This window comes from Sinohyriopsis cumingii, chromosome 1 (assembly GCF_028554795.1).
Source record: "Sinohyriopsis cumingii isolate HCF-2022 chromosome 1, ASM2855479v2, whole genome shotgun sequence".
Lineage (NCBI taxonomy): Eukaryota > Metazoa > Mollusca > Bivalvia > Unionida > Unionidae > Sinohyriopsis > Sinohyriopsis cumingii.
In genome coordinates, this window is record NC_142961.1 from 46,529,030 (window position 1) to 46,556,079 (window position 27,050).

Genomic DNA, 27,050 nt, shown 5'->3' on the forward strand with positions numbered 1-27,050 from the left:
TAACGTATTTATACCTTTAGAATTTTCGTTATTCTTTATCAAAGGCACCTTGCACGTGGTGTCACAGACGAATCGTACTCACGATTTCGAAATACATAGACCATATTATAATCACCCTCGGGTATCGTTGTACAGAGAAAAAGAAACGAAACCCGAGTACATGTATTTAATTAACAACATTTACACCATTCCGTGACAATACCTCCCCCTAAAAAAAAAGTGGTATCACTTTTAGAACAATCACGGAATGTGAACAATGAATCATTATTAAAACTTCCAATTTTCGGACCGAACGAAATGATTTTGCTAATTACACCCTACTTAAAAAATCACCTCCCACATTTTCTGACCCTCGAATTGCCTCGATTCGAAAACTGTATGGTTGCAAAGACAACGCCCAACGCATCAATCTTGCATTGGTGACCTTTGCTTTATTCAAATATAAAAGCGGCTGATGGTCCGTTTGCAAGGTAAACTTCCTCCCAAAAAGATATGTATGGAATTTTCCTATTCCCCATACTAAACCTAGGCACTCCTTTTCAATCACGGAGTACTTTTCCTCTCTAGGGAGCAATTTCCTACTTGCATAAGCAATGGGCAATTTCATCCCCCCTTGCTCCTGTAGCAAAACAGCCCCAAGACCCGTATCGGACGCATCAGTCCTCAGTACAAAAGGTTTATCTATTTCCGGCAACTTTAAAATTGGTGCACTTACCAGTTTGTGTTTTAGAGTGTTAAACGCTTTTTCCTGGCATACACCCCATGAAACTTTATTCGGTTGCCCCTTCCTAGTCAAATCCGTTAATGGGCTGGCAATAGCCGAAAAGTTAAGGACGAATTTCCTGTAGAACCCGATTAGACCTAGGAAAGACCCTACTTGTTTTTTTGTCTCTGGTCTAGGGGCATCCCTGATTGCTCCTATTTTATCTGGATGAGGTTGCAACTGGCCTAGTCCCCTTACCAGATGTCCCAAACATTCCAGACTGGAATACCCTATGCTACACTTAGTAGGCCTAACTGAAAGGTTTGCAATGTGAAGTCTATCGAACAGATCCCGTAATACCTTAACATGTTCATCCCATGTATGCGTGTAAACAAAGATGTCGTCTACGAAGCTGTCGACGTTTTCCGTTCCGTTTAATAATTTGCGCATGAGACGAACGCACGACGCACCGGCGTTGACTAAACCGAAAGGCATAACTTTAAATTGAAACAGTCTTTTGGGAGTCGCGAATGCCGTTAACTCGCGGGCATTATCGGCGATGGGTATCTGCCAATATCCCTTGCTTAGATCTAATTTGGAAATGTATTTATGACCTGCCAATTTTGAAAATACACTTTCCATATCTGGCATTGGTTCTGCATCAAATACGGTGATCTTGTTTAATTGCCGAAAGTCGATGCAAAACCGGTTGGTCCCGTCTTTCTTTCTGACTAACACCACGGGGGACGAGTATGGGGAGTTTGAAGGTTCGATCACTCCCTGGTCTAACATTTTCATCACTTCTTCGCTGATTGTCTCCCGTGCATTAAAGGGTATCGGATATCCTTTAATCCTGATAGGCTCAGTGGTATTCAATTTGATCTCGTGTCGAATTAGACCCATACAGCCTGGTCTGTCCGTGAACACATCTGGATATTTGGACAAAACCTCCATAATCTGTGTACGTTGACCCTCCGATAACTCAGGGCATACATTTATCTGGTCAATACTTTCTTTACCAACGTCCATGGGGTATTCAAGGGGTATTTCTGTGCTGGAGACGAATTCCGCTTCGTCACCAGACCTATCCTCTATCACCGCAACGCATACTACATTCAAAATCCCTTTATCAATCGTTTGTCCAGGTCTCGCTACGTAGAGTTTAAGCATATTGGCATGAAATGTCTTGGACTTCCCCTCCATATCAATGATATAATCCTTTTCGCCTTTCACCTGTCTGACTTCATATGGCCCTTTCCATTGGACTAGCAGCTTGTTGTTATTCGTTGGGAGAAGCACCAACACTTGATCGCCTACGTCAAATTTTTTACTCCGAGTTCCTCGGTTGTAGTACTTGGCGTACCTACGACTAGATTTCGCGAGTTCGTCTTGCGCCATTTGACAAGTACTTTCTAATCTTTCGCGCAAATCAACTACGTAATGGTATGTGGTCTTAACTTCTTCGTCCGCGACCTCGTCTGTCCACAGTTCACGAAGTATGCGTATAGGACCACGAACTGTCCTACCGTACAATAGTTCAAACGGGAAGAAACCCAAGCTTTCCTGAGGAACCTCACGATATGCGAACAGAAGGGCGTTCATATATCTATCCCAATCCTTCGGTCTTTCCGCACACATTCTCCGCAACATTTGCTTCAATGTGCCGTTGAATTTCTCGACCAATCCATTGCACATAGGATGGTAAGGTGTTGTGCGTAACTGTTTAAGGGACAACAACCTACTAATTTCTGCCATAAGATCTGAGGTGAATTGCGCTCCACAATCCGTAAGAACCTCTTCGGGCACTCCGACCCTGCTGAACATGTCTACGAGCGCTTCGGCTACACGTTCGGTTTCAATTGATGGCAAAGCTATGGCTTCTGGATATCTGGTAGCGTAATCTACCAGTGTCAAGATGTATCGGTTTTTCCGATCTGTATGCGGAAATATTGGTCCTACAATGTCGATGGCTACTCGTTTGAACGGAGTATCTATCAAGGGCATCTGACCTAACGGTACTCTAGTTACCCTGCCTTTAGAGATCGTCTTCTGGCAAACGTCGCACGAGCGACAGAACCGCGCTATGTCGCTATTGACGCCAGGCCAATAAAATTCTCTTAATACCCTATCCGTTGTTTTCTTTACGCCTAAATGACCTGCCATACTCGACTCGTGCGCGACCTTTAGTACATGTGCCCTAAATTTCTGGGGAACCACTAATTGCAAGAACTTCCTATCCGATGTAGAGTATTCCCTGTACATTAAACCCTTTCGAACAAGGAATTTAGAGGAACCCCCGTTCTTACACTTTCTCACGGTACCCGTTAATGCCTTCTCAGAGGTTGCACGTAAAGACGCGTCACGTTTTTGCTCATTTTGGAATTCTTCGCGGGATATATCAGTAATGGCTTCCGGTACTTTTAACTTACGCAAAGGTTTATTTTCCTCCTTTACCTGAGCCCTAGTTTGCACTGCCTGGACGATAGGGAATCGGAAATCTGCTATGGTTGGGAGTCTAGAACCCGGTACGTTGCCAATCGTCAGTTCATAGATCGGGTTGGCTACGCATAAAGCTTCCACAGTCCCGGTCAAAAAAGGTGTATCTATCATTATCCTTGCAACTGGAACGTGGTCGATTGTCTGGTCAAGCAACATGCAAGGTGATTTAAACCCAAGCAATTGATCATCGCGGACTAAGCTCCGTTTCACGACTACAGTAGTGCATCCCGTGTCTCGTAGAACGGTGACTTCTTGTCCGTTAACAGTGCCGTTTGCGGTCGGCACCCGTGCCTCTGGAAAAATACACGTGCCGATTGATTGGATCACATCGCGACTGATCTCTGAACGCACCACCGGTTCACGCACCGCTTTCCGCTTAACTTGCTGGGAAACATTAAGTTTTCCATTTACCGATCTTCTGCCTCTAATGGCTACCGCTACTTTCTGGACTGGTCCCTTCCGCTTAGGACAATAGTGGGAGATATGACCCACTTCCTTGCAAATGAAACATTGCATGTCACTCCGCTTCCCCTGGTTACTCCTACCAGATTTTTCAGGTTCCCTGGGTTTTCTGTCGTTGACCTGATCCCCACCTTTGACATCTCGCGTGATGACATTCTGCGAACCTCCCCGAGCTTCGGCGAACAAATCCGCCTGTGTGGCCATTTCATGTACATTTGTGAAGGATCTTTCCTTCAAGAATAAATATAACTCCTTGCCACAAGTTGTTAACAATTGGTCACGAAGCAAGAAATCGACAAGACCCTCAAATGTCTTGACGACTTTACCACATTCCACCCATCGCTGTAAATAATTGCAAGTCCTACTGACGAACTGTGTGAATGTTTCGCCTCTATCTGGTTTACTATACTTAAACTTCTTGCGAAACCCTTGCTCGGTTAGTTCATATTTCTTGAGAAGTGCCTCTTTCAACACGGGGTAATTGAGCGAATCGGCCGTGGATAAAAACGAATACACGTCTAACGCTTTACCTTTCAATAACGCGCTAAGATGGAGCGGCCAATCGTCTTTCTTCCATTTTTGTACCGTAGCATACCTCTCGAACCTATTTAGATAACTATCCATATTATCTTTATCGTCTTCAAATGGGGGCAATTTTGGACCTCTCGTTTAACATCATGTTCCCCCTCTTTTTTAGCTTGCAATAGATCAGAATTTCTTAGATGTTCCCTCTGCCGATTTCTATCTTCCCCTTCTAACTTCTCCCTCTCTGCTTCCCTTTCCCATTCTATCCTTTCCCTCTCAGCCTGTTTCTCTAGTTCAACCTTACCCTTCTCTAATTCTATCATTTCCTTCCGGGTTTCCCTTTTTTCCCTTTCTAATTCCCTCTCAGCCTGTTTCTCTAGTTCGATCTTACACTTCTCTAATTCTATCATTTCCTTCTGGGTTTCCCTTTTTTCCCTTTCTATTTGTTGTTCCCTTTCAAATTTTTCCCTCTCTAATTCCCTCTCCTTTAATCTTTGGTCCCTCTCCCGGGCTTGTTCTTCACGAACGAAATTTCTAAGGGACTCCCCCTCATAACCAAACTGTTTCCCCAGTTCTACCAGTTCTTTCATAGAAGTCATTTCAAAAGTTTGGTGGTGACCAACCTTAAAGTGCAGTTTTATACAAACCACGTAATTACCACAAACCGTATTTTCTTTCACGAAATGCAACAAAAATATTAAATACAAAAATTAAAGTAATATTAGGTATCTACCTAACCTTGGTGCTTTGTCAAACGCATCTGAAACACACAGAAAGCATACAAATATAATAAAACAATTTCAGTGCTCTGTTATATCCGAAATGATCCCACTTCTGACACCATAATGCGTGCATTTTTTATTCTTGTTGCGACGTAGTGCAGGACTTATATTGGTAATGTAAAGCTACATTTTTTAAAAGAATTGTTTACTATTGTCTTATCAAGCAGGGTTAGGTTTACTATTGAACCTCTGTTTTGTAATTGCCATTATAATATAATCTTTTTAACTTACCATGTATAACGTCCTTACGTTTTGGTGTGTACCATGTTTGTTTTGATGGGTTTTTTTTGTCTAAATTGACAACTAAAACTTAAAATCCTTTACCATTATCCGTCCTATTTGACCTCCATAAATGCTTTTGAGGCTACAAATCGTTTTGAGGCTATAAATCGTTTTGAGGCTCCAAACACTTTTGAGGCAATAAACTTTTGTGAGGCTATAAACCCTTTTGAGGCTATAAACCCATTCCTATGTTAAACCTATTGACCCCTTTTACACAGGATTTTCCATACATAGATACCGTGGTGCCCATTGAGATCAACCCAAACACTGTTACTATGTCACCTCCATTGATATCAACCACTTGTAACATTGTTACCGTTTGATGTTATATACTTTGAAGTGTCAATCTATGGGCCATTTTAACACAGGATTATCCCTTTGAGGCTCAAGTGCTCCCTTTGAGGCTGAGATGGCCCATATAACTACTATCTTAATTTTTGTTTCAGTTTGCAGACCATCATTTTCAGCGAAAAAGAAATCAGTAATGAATGTACAGTTCCTATACTTCTAACACTATGTATCATTTTACTGGGACAAATTCCTGAATGAAGTGAGAGTTTGTACTAAATGCGTTTACCCACTCAGCTCCTAAGACACAGTCGATGACTTCATTTTCTAACACAAATTGTCCACAAGTGTGTGTGTGTGAAGGGGGTAATGCTGTCAATTTTGTTCACGTTTCACATGAAACAGATTTTTTCTGCGCCAACAATGAGACTACTTTCGAGGTTTGGAAAAGTCCATTTTTAAGTTATATGGGAAAGGTAATAAGTGTGTCGTCTGCATCCAATATATGCAATGTGCAGCTTTAATATTTCCCGACACAAATTGAACAAAATAAAAATGGGCAATTGATGTAACCCTTATGTAACTATTTAAAGGGCTGTAGCGCCTTACGTTAGGGATCATACTGTTCTTGTCGTGCCTTGGTGCCTACCCATGCAATTTCAGGGGGTGCGACCCACCGGCGCCAAGGATGTATCACCCTCACTGATGTTCCTTGCAGAGGGGTACAATATCTCGAAATACACAATCTCATGTTCGTATAAAACCTGTATCATTGCACGGTACGGTGAAGTCTTGCCGAGCAATGACTGTGCAAACATTAAATTGCGGGTAAATTAATCAGGTTTGAAAAACATTATCAAAACCAATGTCATACTGTCTTGTTGAAACAGCACGATTGATTGTAACAAACCACGTGGATGTTGTTGCACGTGTGAAAATAAATTTCGAAATCGGTTGTGATCCATGCCTCCAGAGCACAAGGTTAATTGAATATTTCACGGCGTATGATCATCAACTCTCTTAAAAAATACCAAAATATTACAACTGTCTTTCTGGTCGTATTAAGTACTTGAGTGTATCGTTGTGTCACATACATGATATTAGTGTTTTTTATGCATGCCACGTGAACAATTTCTTGCTGGATTTTTCTGGCAATCTAGCAAGATGTGATTGTAAGCCACCAAGTTGAGATTCCCATCAATGTCATCAAGCGATGGAGCTTCAACGATATCTGTGATAAGTTCAACCGTGTACGACAAGTCGCTTGGGTTGACAATGTTTTCATTTATCGCTTTATTCAAATCCTTGATAAAATCGTAACGTTGCTGATCGTCTGTAGATGGTACAAACGAATAAAGCTTATCCCATTGCAACCATCTCATTATCAGGTTTAGCATCAGCTGCGTGTTACCAGATACCGATGGTCCAATGATATTCTCATGGATAGAATTTGGCAACATTGGATAATGTTTAACTGTGGATCGTTCTTGTGTCACTTTAAAGTCAATCACTACCATGTTGGAGTCTGACACTATATAATAATGATTTGAGTTCACATTGCATTTGATGTAAAACTATCAATGAGACTAACAATCCCACCGAGATAATGACGCACAATCACATATATGTAATCACAGGTACATGGGTAGGTTGTGCACACAAAAATATAAATTTTATCTATGCAGACAGCAAGCTGTGGCATGCAACATTAATCTCATTGGCGATTCATGGTGGCAATTTTCCTGCGTTTCTTGGTAAGTTTCTAACTTCATGACTTGGGCTCTTAGAAAAGAGTTAAGCCTATAGTATAGCATCAAATTAAGGTCATTGTCCACTACCGATACTCAGTGAATAATGATCTGTTTCTAATAATAATTATCTTAGGTCCCTGTAGATGACTTGCACTCATGCACAAACATTATGCTTATTCTATGGCAACTTCTTTCAGTTTTTTGTCCTCTAATTACACTATCGCAAAGAAGCTTTACATATATCTATGATAAATGCTTCCATGGATGGAAATGATGTCCCACGTTAGGCCCTTGTCCTCTATCGGTACTGCATGAATAACCATATGATTCTATCAATATTTATCCCAAGGTCCGTATACATGACTGGGACTCTTTAAAAATGTTATACCTACAGTATAGCATCCTACCTTAAGTCCTTGTCCTCTATTTCTACTCAAAGAATAAGCATATATTTATGTTAATAATTGGCCTAGGTCCCTTGGTCTATGCATGACTTGGTCTCACAGGATCATTATGCCTAATCTATAAGAACCTCCCTTCAGGTCCTTGTCCTCTACATATACTGATACAACAGGAACGAAATAATGTTTGTTTCGATCATAAATGTTTTCCATTTTTCGAAATGGTGTGCCAGTGTTATGTCTATTCTAAAACAGCTTACATTAGGTCCTTGCTCGATGCCGATATTCAGTGAATAAGCTATTATACTTTTTTCTGGCAACAGCTTTTTAAAAGCCAGGACCATCCCTGAAGCATACATTTCCAATATTATTGTATGCTCATTTTTGTCTACACTAGTTATCACTTAAAACCCAAAACATTACCTACCCCTACAGCTGGAGTTGTGCGAATCCTTTTAGCAGACCGCTTGCTGACAAAACCATTAGTATCGTAAAGGTCCTTTACATGTAGTAACGTATTTATACCTTTAGAATTTTCGTTATTCTTTATCAAAGGCACCTTGCACGTGGTGTCACAGGACGAATCGTACTCACGATTTCGAAATACATAGACCATATTATAATCACCCTCGGGTATCGTTGTACAGAGAAAAAGAAACGAAACCCGAGTACATGTATTTAATTAACAACATTTACACCATTCCGTGACAATACCTCCCCCCTAAAAAAAAAGTGGTATCACTTTTAGAACAATCACGGAATGTGAACAATGAATCATTATTAAAACTTCCAATTTTCGGACCGAACGAAATGATTTGCTAATTACACCCTACTTAAAAAATCACCTCCCACATTTTCTGACCCTCGAATTGCCTCGATTCGAAAACTGTATGGTTGCAAAGACAACGCCCAACGCATCAATCTTGCATTGGTGACCTTTGCTTTATTCAAATATAAAAGCGGCTGATGGTCCGTTTGCAAGGTAAACTTCCTCCCAAAAAGATATGTATGGAATTTTCCTATTCCCCATACTAAACCTAGGCACTCCTTTTCAATCACGGAGTACTTTTCCTCTCTAGGGAGCAATTTCCTACTTGCATAAGCAATGGGCAATTTCATCCCCCCTTGCTCCTGTAGCAAAACAGCCCCAAGACCCGTATCGGACGCATCAGTCCTCAGTACAAAAGGTTTATCTATTTCCGGCAACTTTAAAATTGGTGCACTTACCAGTTTGTGTTTTAGAGTGTTAAACGCTTTTTCCTGGCATACACCCCATGAAACTTTATTCGGTTGCCCCTTCCTAGTCAAATCCGTTAATGGGCTGGCAATAGCCGAAAAGTTAAGGACGAATTTCCTGTAGAACCCGATTAGACCTAGGAAAGACCCTACTTGTTTTTTTGTCTCTGGTCTAGGGGCATCCCTGATTGCTCCTATTTTATCTGGATGAGGTTGCAACTGGCCTAGTCCCCTTACCAGATGTCCCAAACATTCCAGACTGGAATACCCTATGCTACACTTAGTAGGCCTAACTGAAAGGTTTGCAATGTGAAGTCTATCGAACAGATCCCGTAATACCTTAACATGTTCATCCCATGTATGCGTGTAAACAAAGATGTCGTCTACGAAGCTGTCGACGTTTTCCGTTCCGTTTAATAATTTGCGCATGAGACGAACGCACGACGCACCGGCGTTGACTAAACCGAAAGGCATAACTTTAAATTGAAACAGTCTTTTGGGAGTCGCGAATGCCGTTAACTCGCGGGCATTATCGGCGATGGGTATCTGCCAATATCCCTTGCTTAGATCTAATTTGGAAATGTATTTATGACCTGCCAATTTTGAAAATACACTTTCCATATCTGGCATTGGTTCTGCATCAAATACGGTGATCTTGTTTAATTGCCGAAAGTCGATGCAAAACCGGTTGGTCCCGTCTTTCTTTCTGACTAACACCACGGGGGACGAGTATGGGGAGTTTGAAGGTTCGATCACTCCCTGGTCTAACATTTTCATCACTTCTTCGCTGATTGTCTCCCGTGCATTAAAGGGTATCGGATATCCTTTAATCCTGATAGGCTCAGTGGTATTCAATTTGATCTCGTGTCGAATTAGACCCATACAGCCTGGTCTGTCCGTGAACACATCTGGATATTTGGACAAAACCTCCATAATCTGTGTACGTTGACCCTCCGATAACTCAGGGCATACATTTATCTGGTCAATACTTTCTTTACCAACGTCCATGGGGTATTCAAGGGGTATTTCTGTGCTGGAGACGAATTCCGCTTCGTCACCAGACCTATCCTCTATCACCGCAACGCATACTACATTCAAAATCCCTTTATCAATCGTTTGTCCAGGTCTCGCTACGTAGAGTTTAAGCATATTGGCATGAAATGTCTTGGACTTCCCCTCCATATCAATGATATAATCCTTTTCGCCTTTCACCTGTCTGACTTCATATGGCCCTTTCCATTGGACTAGCAGCTTGTTGTTATTCGTTGGGAGAAGCACCAACACTTGATCGCCTACGTCAAATTTTTTACTCCGAGTTCCTCGGTTGTAGTACTTGGCGTACCTACGACTAGATTTCGCGAGTTCGTCTTGCGCCATTTGACAAGTACTTTCTAATCTTTCGCGCAAATCAACTACGTAATGGTATGTGGTCTTAACTTCTTCGTCCGCGACCTCGTCTGTCCACAGTTCACGAAGTATGCGTATAGGACCACGAACTGTCCTACCGTACAATAGTTCAAACGGGAAGAAACCCAAGCTTTCCTGAGGAACCTCACGATATGCGAACAGAAGGGCGTTCATATATCTATCCCAATCCTTCGGTCTTTCCGCACACATTCTCCGCAACATTTGCTTCAATGTGCCGTTGAATTTCTCGACCAATCCATTGCACATAGGATGGTAAGGTGTTGTGCGTAACTGTTTAAGGGACAACAACCTACTAATTTCTGCCATAAGATCTGAGGTGAATTGCGCTCCACAATCCGTAAGAACCTCTTCGGGCGCTCCGACCCTGCTGAACATGTCTACGAGCGCTTCGGCTACACGTTCGGTTTCAATTGATGGCAAAGCTATGGCTTCTGGATATCTGGTAGCGTAATCTACCAGTGTCAAGATGTATCGGTTTTTCCGATCTGTATGCGGAAATATTGGTCCTACAATGTCGATGGCTACTCGTTTGAACGGAGTATCTATCAAGGGCATCTGACCTAACGGTACTCTAGTTACCCTGCCTTTAGAGATCGTCTTCTGGCAAACGTCGCACGAGCGACAGAACCGCGCTATGTCGCTATTGACGCCAGGCCAATAAAATTCTCTTAATACCCTATCCGTTGTTTTCTTTACGCCTAAATGACCTGCCATACTCGACTCGTGCGCGACCTTTAGTACATGTGCCCTAAATTTCTGGGGAACCACTAATTGCAAGAACTTCCTATCCGATGTAGAGTATTCCCTGTACATTAAACCCTTTCGAACAAGGAATTTAGAGGAACCCCCGTTCTTACACTTTCTCACGGTACCCGTTAATGCCTTCTCAGAGGTTGCACGTAAAGACGCGTCACGTTTTTGCTCATTTTGGAATTCTTCGCGGGATATATCAGTAATGGCTTCCGGTACTTTTAACTTACGCAAAGGTTTATTTTCCTCCTTTACCTGAGCCCTAGTTTGCACTGCCTGGACGATAGGGAATCGGAAATCTGCTATGGTTGGGAGTCTAGAACCCGGTACGTTGCCAATCGTCAGTTCATAGATCGGGTTGGCTACGCATAAAGCTTCCACAGTCCCGGTCAAAAAAGGTGTATCTATCATTATCCTTGCAACTGGAACGTGGTCGATTGTCTGGTCAAGCAACATGCAAGGTGATTTAAACCCAAGCAATTGATCATCGCGGACTAAGCTCCGTTTCACGACTACAGTAGTGCATCCCGTGTCTCGTAGAACGGTGACTTCTTGTCCGTTAACAGTGCCGTTTGCGGTCGGCACCCGTGCCTCTGGAAAAATACACGTGCCGATTGATTGGATCACATCGCGACTGATCTCTGAACGCACCACCGGTTCACGCACCGCTTTCCGCTTAACTTGCTGGGAAACATTAAGTTTTCCATTTACCGATCTTCTGCCTCTAATGGCTACCGCTACTTTCTGGACTGGTCCCTTCCGCTTAGGACAATAGTGGGAGATATGACCCACTTCCTTGCAAATGAAACATTGCATGTCACTCCGCTTCCCCTGGTTACTCCTACCAGATTTTTCAGGTTCCCTGGGTTTTCTGTCGTTGACCTGATCCCCACCTTTGACATCTCGCGTGATGACATTCTGCGAACCTCCCCGAGCTTCGGCGAACAAATCCGCCTGTGTGGCCATTTCATGTACATTTGTGAAGGATCTTTCCTTCAAGAATAAATATAACTCCTTGCCACAAGTTGTTAACAATTGGTCACGAAGCAAGAAATCGACAAGACCCTCAAATGTCTTGACGACTTTACCACATTCCACCCATCGCTGTAAATAATTGCAAGTCCTACTGACGAACTGTGTGAATGTTTCGCCTCTATCTGGTTTACTATACTTAAACTTCTTGCGAAACCCTTGCTCGGTTAGTTTATATTTCTTGAGAAGTGCCTCTTTCAACACGGGGTAATTGAGCGAATCGGCCGTGGATAAACGCGAATACACGTCTAACGCTTTACCTTTCAATAACGCGCTAAGATGGAGCGGCCAATCGTCTTTCTTCCATTTTTGTACCGTAGCATACCTCTCGAACCTATTTAGATAACTATCCATATTATCTTTATCGTCTTCAAATGGGGGCAATTTTGGACCTCTCAGTTTAACATCATGTTCCCCCTCTTTTTTAGCTTGCAATAGATCAGAATTTCTTAGATGTTCCCTCTGCCGATTTCTATCTTCCCCTTCTAACTTCTCCCTCTCTGCTTCCCTTTCCCATTCTATCCTTTCCCTCTCAGCCTGTTTCTCTAGTTCAACCTTACCCTTCTCTAATTCTACCATTTCCTTCCGGGTTTCCCTTTTTTCCCTTTCTAATTCCCTCTCAGCCTGTTTCTCTAGTTCGATCTTACACTTCTCTAATTCTATCATTTCCTTCTGGGTTTCCCTTTTTTCCCTTTCTATTTGTTGTTCCCTTTCAAATTTTTCCCTCTCTAATTCCCTCTCCTTTAATCTTTGGTCCCTCTCCCGGGCTTGTTCTTCACGAACGAAATTTCTAAGGGACTCCCCCTCATAACCAAACTGTTTCCCCAGTTCTACCAGTTCTTTCATAGAAATCATTTCAAAAGTTTGGTGGTGACCAACCTTAAAGTGCAGTTTTATACAAACCACGTAATTACCACAAACCGTATTTTCTTTCACGAAATGCAACAAAAATATTAAATACAAAAATTAAAGTAATATTAGGTATCTACCTAACCTTGGTGCTTTGTCAAACGCATCTGAAACACACAGAAAGCATACAAATATAATAAAACAATTTCAGTGCTCTGTTATATCCGAAATGATCCCACTTCTGACACCATAATGCGTGCATTTTTTATTCTTGCTGCGACGTAGTGCAGGACTTATATTGGTAATGTAAAGCTACATTTTTTAAAAGAATTGTTTACTATTGTCTTATCAAGCAGGGTTAGGTTTACTACTGAACCTCTGTTTTGTAATTGCCATTATAATATAATCTTTTTAACTTACCATGTATAACGTCCTTACGTTTTGGTGTGTACCATGTTTGTTTTGATGGGTTTTTTTTGTCTAAATTGACAACTAAAACTTAAAATCCTTTACCATTATCCGTCCTATTTGACCTCCATAAATGCTTTTGAGGCTACAAATCGTTTTGAGGCTATAAATCGTTTTGAGGCTCCAAACACTTTTGAGGCAATAAACTTTTGTGAGGCTATAAACCCTTTTGAGGCTATAAACCCATTCCTATGTTAAACCTATTGACCCCTTTTACACAGGATTTTCCATACATAGATACCGTGGTGCCCATTGAGATCAACCCAAACACTGTTACTATGTCACCTCCATTGATATCAACCACTTGTAACATTGTTACCGTTTGATGTTATATACTTTGAAGTGTCAATCTATGGGCCATTTTAACATAGGATTACCCCTTTGAGGCTCAAGTGCTCCCTTTGAGGCTGAGATGGCCCATATAACTACTATCTTAATTTTTGTTTCAGTTTGCAGACCATCATTTTCAGCGGAAAAGAAATCAGTAATGAATGTACAGTTCCTATACTTCTAACACTATGTATCATTTTACTGGGACAAATTCCTGAATGAAGTGAGAGTTTGTACTAAATGCGTTTACCCACTCAGCTCCTAAGACACAGTCGATGACTTCATTTTCTAACACAAATTGTCCACAAGTGTGTGTGTGTGAAGGGGGTAATGCTGTCAATTTTGTTCACGTTTCACATGAAACAGATTTTTTCTGCGCCAACAATGAGACTACTTTCGAGGTTTGGAAAAGTCCATTTTTAAGTTATATGGGAAAGGTAATAAGTGTGTCGTCTGCATCCAATATATGCAATGTGCAGCTTTAATATTTCCCGACACAAATTGAACAAAATAAAAATGGGCAATTGATGTAACCCTTATGTAACTATTTAAAGGGCTGTAGCGCCTTACGTTAGGGATCATACTGTTCTTGTCGTGCCTTGGTGCCTACCCATGCAATTTCAGGGGGTGCGACCCACCGGCGCCAAGGATGTATCACCCTCACTGATGTTCCTTGCAGAGGGGTACAATATCTCGAAATACACAATCTCATGTTCGTATAAAACCTGTATCATTGCACGGTACGGTGAAGTCTTGCCGAGCAATGACTGTGCAAACATTAAATTGCGGGTAAATTAATCAGGTTTGAAAAACATTATCAAAACCAATGTCATACTGTCTTGTTGAAACAGCACGATTGATTGTAACAAACCACGTGGATGTTGTTGCACGTGTGAAAATAAATTTCGAAATCGGTTGTGATCCATGCCTCCAGAGCACAAGGTTAATTGAATATTTCACGGCGTATGATCATCAACTCTCTTAAAAAATACCAAAATATTACAACTGTCTTTCTGGTCGTATTAAGTACTTGAGTGTATCGTTGTGTCACATACATGATATTAGTGTTTTTTATGCATGCCACGTGAACAATTTCTTGCTGGATTTTTCTGGCAATCTAGCAAGATGTGATTGTAAGCCACCAAGTTGAGATTCCCATCAATGTCATCAAGCGATGGAGCTTCAACGATATCTGTGATAAGTTCAACCGTGTACGACAAGTCGCTTGGGTTGACAATGTTTTCATTTATCGCTTTATTCAAATCCTTGATAAAATCGTAACGTTGCTGATCGTCTGTAGATGGTACAAACGAATAAAGCTTATCCCATTGCAACCATCTCATTATCAGGTTTAGCATCAGCTGCGTGTTACCAGATACCGATGGTCCAATGATATTCTCATGGATAGAATTTGGCAACATTGGATAATGTTTAACTGTGGATCGTTCTTGTGTCACTTTAAAGTCAATCACTACCATGTTGGAGTCTGACACTATATAATAATGATTTGAGTTCACATTGCATTTGATGTAAAACTATCAATGAGACTAACAATCCCACCGAGATAATGACGCACAATCACATATATGTAATCACAGGTACATGGGTAGGTTGTGCACACAAAAATATAAATTTTATCTATGCAGACAGCAAGCTGTGGCATGCAACATTAATCTCATTGGCGATTCATGGTGGCAATTTTCCTGCGTTTCTTGGTAAGTTGCTAACTTCATGACTTGGGCTCTTAGAAAAGAGTTAAGCCTATAGTATAGCATCAAATTAAGGTCATTGTCCACTACCGATACTCAGTGAATAATGATCTGTTTCTAATAATAATTATCTTAGGTCCCTGTAGATGACTTGCACTCATGCACAAACATTATGCTTATTCTATGGCAACTTCTTTCAGTTTTTTGTCCTCTAATTACACTATCGCAAAGAAGCTTTACATATATCTATGATAAATGCTTCCATGGATGGAAATGATGTCCCACGTTAGGCCCTTGTCCTCTATCGGTACTGCATGAATAACCATATGATTCTATCAATATTTATCCCAAGGTCCGTATACATGACTGGGACTCTTTAAAAATGTTATACCTACAGTATAGCATCCTACCTTAAGTCCTTGTCCTCTATTTCTACTCAAAGAATAAGCATATATTTATGTTAATAATTGGCCTAGGTCCCTTGGTCTATGCATGACTTGGTCTCACAGGATCATTATGCCTATTCTATAAGAACCTCCCTTCAGGTCCTTGTCCTCTACATATACTGATACAACAGGAACGAAATAATGTTTGTTTCGATCATAAATGTTTTCCATTTTTCGAAATGGTGTGCCAGTGTTATGTCTATTCTAAAACAGCTTACATTAGGTCCTTGCTCGATGCCGATATTCAGTGAATAAGCTATTATACTTTTTTCTGGCAACAGCTTTTTAAAAGCCAGGACCATCCCTGAAGCATACATTTCCAATATTATTGTATGCTCATTTTTGTCTTCATTAACTTTACATTGTCAGAATCATGTAATATTTTATAGCATTGCACACCTTCATATTGCACTCACGTGCACAACACATGTGCCCAATAGTGTATTAGGAACTACTTTGTAAACAAATCATGTACATTCATGTAGTTGACGTTTTGGTTAATTAAATTTGTTTCTGAATGAACTAAAGTAGATGTTTTGTGGACTGCCACATACCAAGCTGCTTTGCAATATTCCGCGTTAACTTTTTTTGATACAATTTTTCGGATTTAGGCTAGCGATAGACACTAGACAGGTCATAAAATTGCTTGATCCCAACAAATAACATGCAAGTGACATGGCAGAAACGTGTTTTCTTTAGATGGTAATAAGAATGGCAAAAAATATACCTACGGTTTTACATCCTGAATTTCCTCAAAATGTACTTTATTAGTTCTGCCAATCCTAATTACATGAGCCATGTCATGGGTTCTAAAGCCTGATTACACATTTCGAAATTGTACTGTAATTTCGACTACATTCCAAGTGCAATTACATCATCCTTACTGCACTCAAAATGAAATGAACATCATATTCCATAGCGTCTTTTTGATAATTACAATTGAAAGACTTCATCTATTTCCCACATTATGATTCCAAGCATTCAATGACAGAACAGAAACACACTTGCAGATGTCAACACGCTGCTCCCTCGCTGCTGCAATCAGATGTACTTCATGTAGAACTGACACAGATAAATCCAATCCATAATCACAAAATTTAGTAAAATCGACAAAAATACCAAAATCTATTTATTCCAGACCATATGGAAAAGTTGTTAAAATGCGCACTCATTCACAACATGACTCTAAATTTTAATTTTAAGTAGACCAAAATGCCATTTTCTTTCGAAAGTGATGTCTAGCGACTAAGTTCAAATTTATCTTGGCGGAGATATGTGCGCGTTAATAATGTTGTTGTTGTGTACTGATGAATCTGCGCTTGTGTATTTAGCTTGGCATACAGCATTAATTCAGGTACTTTGTTTCTTGTAGTGTATTTCTGTTTGCATAATAAAGCCTTAAGTAGAATAAGAAAATGAGCATATAATAAAACGGTTACTGCATTTGTATGGGAAAATATAAACTCGTTTTGTCGGATGGATATACTGCACTCCCAAGGTCGTGCAGTATATTCTTCCGAAAAATTTGTTCATATTTTTTCATACAAATGCAGTAACCTATAAATATTTATACTAGGTCCCTTTACATGATTTGGATTAATACACAAACCATATACTTATTCTATAACAAACTTAATCAGGTCTTTGTCCTCTATTTTACTGATACTATTGCAAAGAAGCTATGTATATAAGTATCATAAATGTTTTGGATGATTATACAGGATTTACCAGCATTAGAGCTGTTCTAATGCTTATTAATGGCAACTCCCATCGGGTCCTAGTCCTCTAATTATTGTAGTCCTATCGCAAAGAAATGATGCATATATGTATCATAAATGTTTTCCATGGTTCAAAGTAATGAGCCAACCTTACGCCAGTTCCAAAGCATCCTACCTTAGATACAGGGCGTATTAACCATTAAGCAGACTAAGCATGTGCTTAGGGCACCAGGGCCAAAGGGGACACCACAAAGTTGAGAAAAGAGTGAAAAGAAAGAAAAAAATGAATCAAGATTTGTAAAAAAAGATTGATAAAACTAGTGCAAATTGATCATAATGTTCTGTTTCTTGATCATGGTGCACCCTAGGGTTATCTTCCCAGGTGTATGTGGAAAGGAGGGGGGCACCAAGATTTGTCAGTGTTTAGGGCACCAGTGAGCCTTAACCCGCCCCTGCTTAGATAATTGCCCTCTACCTGTACTCAGTGAAGCAGCATACATCTATATAAATTCATATTCTAAGTTTTTGTCCGTGACAGCATTTCGTCCTAGGTCCCTATACATTACTTGGTCTCATACACAAAGATTATGCATTTTGAAAGGCGAAATTATAAGTGTGAATAGTGTTTTGTTTTTATTTCACATAAGAGGCACGAATAAGTTCATAAAATGACACAAACATATTTATTATGGTGATTACAATCCGGTGCCTTGATGATTATGTACAGTATATTAATGTATTATGCATGCTGTGTCATCCAAATTTGCCAACAGAAAAAGTCATTCTGTAAAACTGTTTAAAACCTTTTATTTTGTTTTTTAATCAGCGACATGAGCAAATAGGTTTTGCCGAGTTGGATTATAGTGCAAAACTGAAACAGCACCTGCCCTGATCTCTAAAACGGACAGCACAATTTCATATTAGAAAAATAAAGAAAGATATTGCTAAAGCAACATGTGTAAAAACCATTAAGAATAGAAAGGGAAGTAATGTTTATGTTGCGTAGAATATTTCCCTATCCATCACTGGAGCATATTCGTATGTGGAATGAAGTTTAGCTTGTGAAATAAAACATTAGTGTACCAGAAAAGATTTCCCAGCCCAAAATGATGAATATTCATACCGACTCCAGGTCCTTGTCCAAGTATACCTACCACCGGTTCCTGCCATCTAGTGCCGGTGTAGTGTTAAATTTTAACCCTCGTTGAATTCTGACCCGGCAGGTCATTTTTCAACGACCGTGATCAAAATTTCACGTTAAAATCTGACCCTTTCTTAAATGTCCTGTTAAATAACGACCCAAGTGTAGTATCACATTTTGACCCTTGTTGAATTCTGACCCGGTCGGTAATTTTTCAACGTGATAAAAATTTCACGTTAAAAAATGACCCTTTATTTAAAGTCCTGTTAAATGACAATCCGTTTTCAGGTGAAATTATAACCTTAGAGTAAAATGTTCTGTTAACAAAACTCAACGTTGATTTTTGAACCACTTCTAAAATGAAATCAACTTATTACTCACTGAGCTGTATCTTTCTTAATATTTTTCTTTTTCTTTTAAGGAAACAATTGTGTGCAATAGAATGTTGTTAATCTGCCACTATCGCAATTCTCTCCGTTTTACTTTTTTTTTAAAATGTCCCAAAAATGCTGAACATTTTCAAAATAGCTGAACTTTGCTTTGGACAAATCGGACAAACTGATAAATGAATGACTATGTTTCACTTCGGTAGAGTCGCAAGGTTCAACGGGGCAGGTAAACAACTCAACAGTATATTAGCGATGATCAGGAGCGTAGCTGCCTACAAGGTAGCTGCCTACACAGAATTTTGAAGATTTTTTTTCAATGGTTTAAGTTTCACTCACGAAACCGATATGAAATCTATATTTATATAATACAATACATACGGAAAAGAGGATTCATTAGAAGCAAAAACACGAACAAGATAGTAGCAAACTCGATTTTATTGAGTCTGTTCATAAGAAGTTGATGTATTATTTTTATTTTTACAATATTAAAACAGTACCAAGGTTCAGAAAGTCTCAACAAGATGCATGAAATGCTATCTCAGAGCCTCTAGATTGTACCAATATTGCCCAGTACCCACCACCCCACTCCTCTAGCTGTTCGAGGCTTCGCCGTTCAACATGCCTAAGCATCAGTCATATGCTAGCTACGTCCCTGACGTTAATTATAACAGTAAATAAGAACCCGTGAATAATGAATAAACCATCTACAGTCGGTTTAAAGATGCATACTAATGAGCGATTTTGTCTATTTGTTACTGTAGGTAAATCGGGTAAAATTAGGATTTTTTTTAATGAAAATGCAGGTTATATATATATATATATATATATATATATATATATATATATATATATATGTGTGTGTGTGTGTGTGTGTGTGTGTGTGTGTGTGTGTGTGTGTGTGTGTGTATGAGGGTTCGAATCCCAGTGAGGACACTCTGTTATTAATTTATTTCAAATTGAATTTTGAAGTATTGACATGGAATTTGTTCTAACGTTTTCTAGTTTATAATGTATTTTTGAGATTATTTTTGGGAAATGCATGTTATTTTATTTTCATAAACATTCTGCATTTTAAATTACAAAATAATATTCAAGCGATACGACAAAAAAGCGTGGTGATGTAACTCTTGTTAGACCTAATATGCCGTGTATGTTTCTGAAGTGACCGTGCCTTCGCTTGCGGTTTATATATACGTGCATTTAAGACATTTTGATACGATCTTAAAATTGCACACCGGTACTCTTACAATCGATAATGCTAACTGTTTTTTCATGATATTACATCAAATAAAAATCTCATATATGCAACTGGAATCGGCTCTCTGAGCATAATCTCAATATTGTACAAATTTGTCCCATCTACTACAGTCAACTGGGATAATTACTGGACCAAAAACTCTAGAAAAGAAACACTATTCAATTTGCCAATGTGAGAATGTAGAGTAGTGTTTATATAAACACTCCCTCCTTTCCTAGTGTAGTTGTGTGTGTGTGTGTGTGTGTGTGTGTGTGTGTGTGTGTGTCTGTGTGTGTTTATGTGTTTGTAAGCGCTCACGTACGTTTGTGTGGATGATAGATTATTGGGTTTTGTAAGCGCTGAAGTACGTTTGTGTAGATAGTAGAGAGTGTTTTTTTTAAACGTTCACGTGTATGGATATTATATTATGTTATGTTTCTGCTTTTCCGTGTGTGGATAGTAGATTTTGGTTATGTTTTTAGCTTCTCCTGTGTGTGGATGGTATATTTTGGGGTTTGATTTGGCTTCTTTTCGTGTGTGGATAGTATATTGTGGTTATATTTTGGCTTCTCAGCGTGTATGGATAGTATATTATGGTTATATTTCTGCTTCTCCGTGTGTGGATAGTAGATTGTGGTTATGTTTTTAGCTTCTCCCGTGTGTGGATGGCAGATTTTGGAGTTTGATATGGTATCTCTGCATGTGTGGGTAGTAAATGGTGGGTTTGTTTCTGCTTCTTGGCATGTGTGGATGGTAGATTGTATGGTTTGATTTGGCATCTCTGCGTGTGTGGATAGTAAATGGTGGGTTTGTTTCTGCTTCTTGACGTGTGTGAATTGTAAATTTTGGGTTTGATTTGCCTTCTTCTCGTGTGTGGATAGTACATTGTGGCTATGTTTTGGCTTTTCGGAGTGTGTGGATAGTAGATTGTGGTTATGGTTTGGTTTCTCAGCGTGTGTGGATAGTATATTATGGTTATGTTTCTGCTTCTTCGTGTGTGGATAGATTATTGGGGTCTGAAAGCACTCGTGTAGGTTTTTGTGGATAGTAGAGTGTGTGGTTGTTTAACTTTCCTTTTGTGTTAATAGTATAATTGGGTTTTGTTTTTGCTTCTCGGTGTGTGTGAATAGTATAGTTAGGGTTTAATTTGGCTTCTCTCCGTGTGTGGATAGTATAGTTTGGGTTTGATTTGACTTCTTAGCGTGTACGGATAGTAGATTTTGTGTTTAATTTGGCATCTCTGTGTGTGTGGATAGTAAATGGTGTGTTTGTTTCTGCTTCTTGACGTGTGTGAATGGTAAATTTTGGGTTTGATTCGGCATCAGAGCGTGTGTGGACAGTATATTATGGTTATGTTTCTGCTTCTCAGCGTGTGTGGATAGTAGATTGTGGTTATGTTGTTAGCTTCTCCCGTGTGTGGATGGTAAATTTTGGGGTTTGATTTGGCATCTCTGCGTGTGTGGATAGTAAATGGTGGGTTTGTTTCTGCTTCTTGGCGTGTGTGGATGGTATATTTTGGGATTTGATTTGGCATCTCTGCGTGTGTGGATAGTATATAATGCAGTTAGTTTCTTGTTTGTCTCATTACCTTTGTGTGAATAGTAGATAATATGAAAAGACAAAAGTATGGGAAGTTTTCCTTCACGTCCGTGCTTTAGATATAAATGTAAAAAGGGCCCGTCATTCGCGCCATTCTACGGAATAAGCGAAAAGAAGATGGTAGCAGTATCTGACTTGTTCAACCAGTTGAAGGAGAGTTGGCATTGGATGATAGATCCGAAGTATGTAGTGGAAAGACTTGAAAGAGAATGAAAGTTCCCAGGCAGCTTCGACTTTGCAAACAATCTGAAAATAGCCAGGGAGAACATTGAAGGGATGATAGAAGAAGAGGTAAAGAAGTTGAGAGGTTTCATCTCGCCTGTGTATGTAAGAGTCGGAACATTGAAGCAGTCTCTTTAAATTGTTATCAAAGTCAGGTGTTTTTTTTTTTGGGATGATATCTTTAATTTGACAGAGTGGGCTTTTGTCAAAAGGAGACGGGACCAAGTCCATAAAGCAGAAGAAATTATGAAAAGGGTCTTGGAAGAAGAAGTCAAGAACATTAAAGAGTACACATGGACAGAAGAGAGGAAAGAATAAGAGAAAATAAAGAAAAAAGAAGCATTTGAGACAAGGAACAAAAACTGCATGAATGTCCAGGAGAAATGTAGAGCGATAGGTCATCCAGACTGGATTCCTGAGTCAGAACACAAAAAGAAAGGAATATTGGGAAAATTTAGGAGATGGATAAAGAAATGGAGAAAGTAGAAGAAGAAAAAGCAAAAGAAACAAATTACTTTCATGCCTAACCCTCCCCCCCAAAAATTATTTTTTAAATGTGGTATCAGTGTTTATAATCCACGATATATTCCCATGTTTATTTCCCCTTGAAGCTAGGCAGGCCCATGATATATTCCTATGTTAATTTTCCCTTGACGCTATACAGGCCCAGGTTGTACTTCGAAGTACTTGTCGCTGTATCGTCCCACGGGACCTTGTAATGGTAATTCCCATTGTCGCTATAACTCTTGTCGCCATATCGTCCTATGGTGGTTTGTAATGCTAATTCCCATTGTCGCTATAAATCTTGTCGCCATATCATCCCAGGGTGGTTTGTAATGCTAATTTCAATCATCGCCCTATCATCCCACTTCACTACTCTGATGTCTTTCTTTAAATATTGGTCTACATCTGAAAGTGCTCTACAGGCGTAGACAATAATATTTCCATTATTAGTTAATAATGTGCCTAGACCGACAGGAATTGCATGTACAAGTAATTGCGTTTCCTTATTAGGATCGAATTACGCTATTATTGCGTTATCTTATTAAATTCTGTTTGAGTTTTTCAAACGCTTTATCGTTTTTCACTCCATTTCCATGGTTGATTTTGTTTGGTGAAGGCCATTGATTGTTTGATGGAATGCAGCAGGCGAAATACAAACAAAATTACATTATATCCATTTCAAATATGGAAGATAACTATATTCATAATTTCATTGCTACATGTACTGCACTACGTTGCTTTTGTTGATTTTATACATACTAAGCATTTCCTTATTGACGATTCATAAACCCATGTATGCATAACTTAAAACAATATCCGTTAAAAAATGACCCGGAAATCTGATCAAAACTCAACGCTGCGATCAGCTTTCACCGACTGTGAAAATCAAAATTCAACGTTAAGAACTGACCCTGGGTCAACTTTCAACGTTAAAAGCAGACCCGGAGGGTCAGAATTCAACGAGGGTCAAAATTTAACACTACACCGGCCGTAATTTCAACCTTGCGGGACTAATTTTGTGTGCGGAGCATTATAGGAGGCCAATTTAACAGGCTATTCAGTGTATGGGCTGTGTGACGTGTACAGTATAATAAGAAACAAAAATCATCAGTGAAGTAGCTGAGCACCAAGCCAACCGACTCACTCAGTATTATCACTGAATATTTTTTCGTATTATGCAGTGAAAAATAAAATTAGTTTTACCTTGTACTCTTTTTGAATCATCAAGACAGTGTAAAATGAGGATCCAAAATACATTAAACTGATAAATGTTTACCAACATTGCGTTTATGTGGCAACCAATATTTTCCAAGCTTCGTTTCTTGATATTTGGTAATGTTTCTACGATGAATTTAGACTGGTCCCATGTCATACTATACTATGTTCTAGTGGTGGCGTTCAACAGTTTCGTATTTTGCATTAGAATTTTAAAGAAAATGAATTTCCCAGGTTTCTTCACTGGTTATGCTGGCTACTTAATAAAAATATTAAATATCTTAGATATCGTTCAAAAAACTTTTAATTCCCTTTATTTTGGTGTATGATTGATGGGTGTAATATGGGTTATAGAGTATACAGCTTGGCCTGGTCTGGTTCCCTGTTTAGCACTTGGAATAATGGAGATATCCTGCCAGTCAGTAAATGTTCATTAATGCAAATATGCCAATGACTTTGGTTGAAATGATGGTTTTTATTGGACATTGTGGTTTTTAAAAAATGACATTGACATTGAGACTGCTGCTGGAAATTTAGTATCATGTTATCAGACCGGTAGAGTATATACTTTAACCGTTACTAATAATTCATTGTACGTTTCATTTAAGCGCTGGTAATCACATTTTATTTTGCTTACTATTACAATTTTTAAAGTATTATTTGAGATTAGACCGCCATTGGTGGCGTTATCAATTTTCGTGGATTGGATGAATTGCAAGGTTATTTCGCTAGTAGTTTTATTATTATTTTTATTGTTATTATTATTATTATTATAACCGTATCTATGAATTCTTTGTACGTTTATATTTTTTAATAGACACGTTTTTAAATTAGAATTGAAATTAAACGATACGCCTCATACCCATTTATGACCGTTATCAGTTTTCGTGGTTTAGTAATAAGATCGCATTATTTTATTTGCACGGCAGTTCTCATAGTAGTATGTATACTGACACCGTCAGTAAGAAATAAGTTACATTTTATTTGGGTACTGGGAATTACATTTCTTTCCTATTAATCCACTTTAAGTTTATTACCGTTATTAATTTTCGAGGACTGGTATTAAAAAAAAATTGAAAACCTACAGGGGCTAGTATCGTTGTTTATAATGGCCCTGTCATACATGTGCTATATAGTAGTTCTTATATAGTACATTAGTCCGAGTTTCCTCTAACCCTTGCCATCCCATTTTTGATATTTGTACAACATAAATATCCAAATATCAAAAATGGGGTGACAAGGGTCAGAGGAAATTCTGACTAATAGTACATGTATGACGGGTCAATTGTAAGTAATGATACGAGCCCCTGTGGAAAAACCAATATGGTGTGGCCTAGCTTCCAACGATATTGGTTCTATGGTATCTCGATATTTGAACGTTTTGGTATTTATTTTATCTATTGCACCACATATCGTGTACTTATATATCCCACATGACCATAAGTTACTAGTTATAAATCATCAGTTTATTTTGGGAAAATATCAGGATTGCTGACGAGTTTACAATTTGATAAATAAATCCAGGAATATTACTGTTTCAAAATAATATCCTTAACCTATGTTCTCAGACAGCATCAATATCTTCTTAAAATTTTTATCACTTTAACAAATTGTTTAGCCAGTTTGTTGTCTGATAATGTCCGATGATGTTATACAAGAGTTAGATCATATAATTACTGTGGTGGTCAAGGACTAGGAAATCGAATCTATGGTAGCATATAAGAGTTAAAATGTGAAGCATTTTAATGTCATTTTTTGGTGGCTTTCACAGTTAACAGGTGTTGACTTGAAAGCTGTATTGTACACAATTTATTACTTTTCATTGGAACACCGGTTGTTGTTCAAACAGTCTTAGGTTGAAATGTACTTTCATCCTCATGTTGATTGTTCATTCTCAGCAACAATCACAGAGCAACTCCAATCATCATGGGTGGTTATTTACAAATGCATTTCTTTAATTCTGTCTTATAAGTTTCTGTTGCTGTAGGACACAGGTGGCATAATGAGTGCCATAAAAGTAGCATCCATTTTTCAAGTTGATTACACTTTGTGCAACACATACATTAAATTTCCAACATTAATACAAGTATATGCCATTATCAGATTATTATTTTGTTGTTGGTCTTACTGCAATAACAGAGTAACTCCCCTTTCATAACTAGGACTGTACATAACGTCTGTTTATTGTTTGCTTCCCACAGCCATCTGATTTATAGTGGAAAATAAATTCATTTTAATACAAACAACAACAGACTTAAATTATATCTTGAGGGTCATTGTTTTTAATAACTTATTTGCTGATTGCAGACTTTATGAGCTGAAATATAGCACTCATGTATAGTAGAGAACAGAAAATCAAAACAAAAGGAAAAAAATAATTCGAATTTTGAATCATTTTAAATCAAAGACTGAATTGAATGAATCTCATAAATTCTGTGGCATAACTAAACAAGTTTTAAGACCCGTATTGGTCTGTTTAAATGATAAATATACATTATACAGCTACATCACTCAAATGTGTGTTACCGTAGTAGTTGTAAAGACCTTGCTGGGTCTATATACTGGTCCAAATCTTCCCATATCCTATATGTACCAAAATCCATCCAAAAATCTCCTAAAACAAACATTTTACAACCTTGATGGTAATCATATTGATATTTTACAGTCAGCTGATCATTAATATCAGAAGTCTGTTCGGCGGATGCATTAAGTTGAATGATAACCTTGTCAGTGCTCATCCATATCTGATGACAGTAACAATCAGTACAGTTCAAGTTTTACGAATAACATGTCCATATAAATGTACATTTGCTGTATATTATACATGGAGTATGTGTTTTAGATTTTTAACATAGCTTTAACAATTTTTAAGTCATATCACTATAATGTCTGCAGTGGCAGTTCATAGTGATGTCTAGCACTGGTGCATCATTCTCCAGACATGTAGCAACATCTTCCACCCAGTCACATTATCCTGACACCAGGTCGACCAGTCCTAACACTAACCTCTTGATACTGAGCGCCAAGCGAGGTAGTCCGAGTTTCCTCTGACCCTTGCCACCCCATTTTTTTATATTTGGACCT

At 38.9% G+C, this 27,050-nt stretch overlaps 1 protein-coding gene across 1 annotated transcript in view; it reads right to left on the reverse strand.

Moving 5' to 3' along the window:
- The window catches only part of LOC149806802 (cell adhesion molecule CEACAM1-like), a 183,039-nt gene extending 158,962 nt beyond the window's left edge, over positions 1-24,077 (reverse strand). Inside the window, exon 1 of the mRNA XM_089957871.1 lies at positions 23,955-24,077. Within this exon, the coding sequence (XP_089813997.1) occupies positions 23,955-24,033 (79 nt within the window). The 5' untranslated portion in view covers positions 24,034-24,077. The remainder of the gene's footprint in view (positions 1-23,954) is intronic.
- Between the last annotated feature and the right edge of the window lie 2,973 nt (positions 24,078-27,050).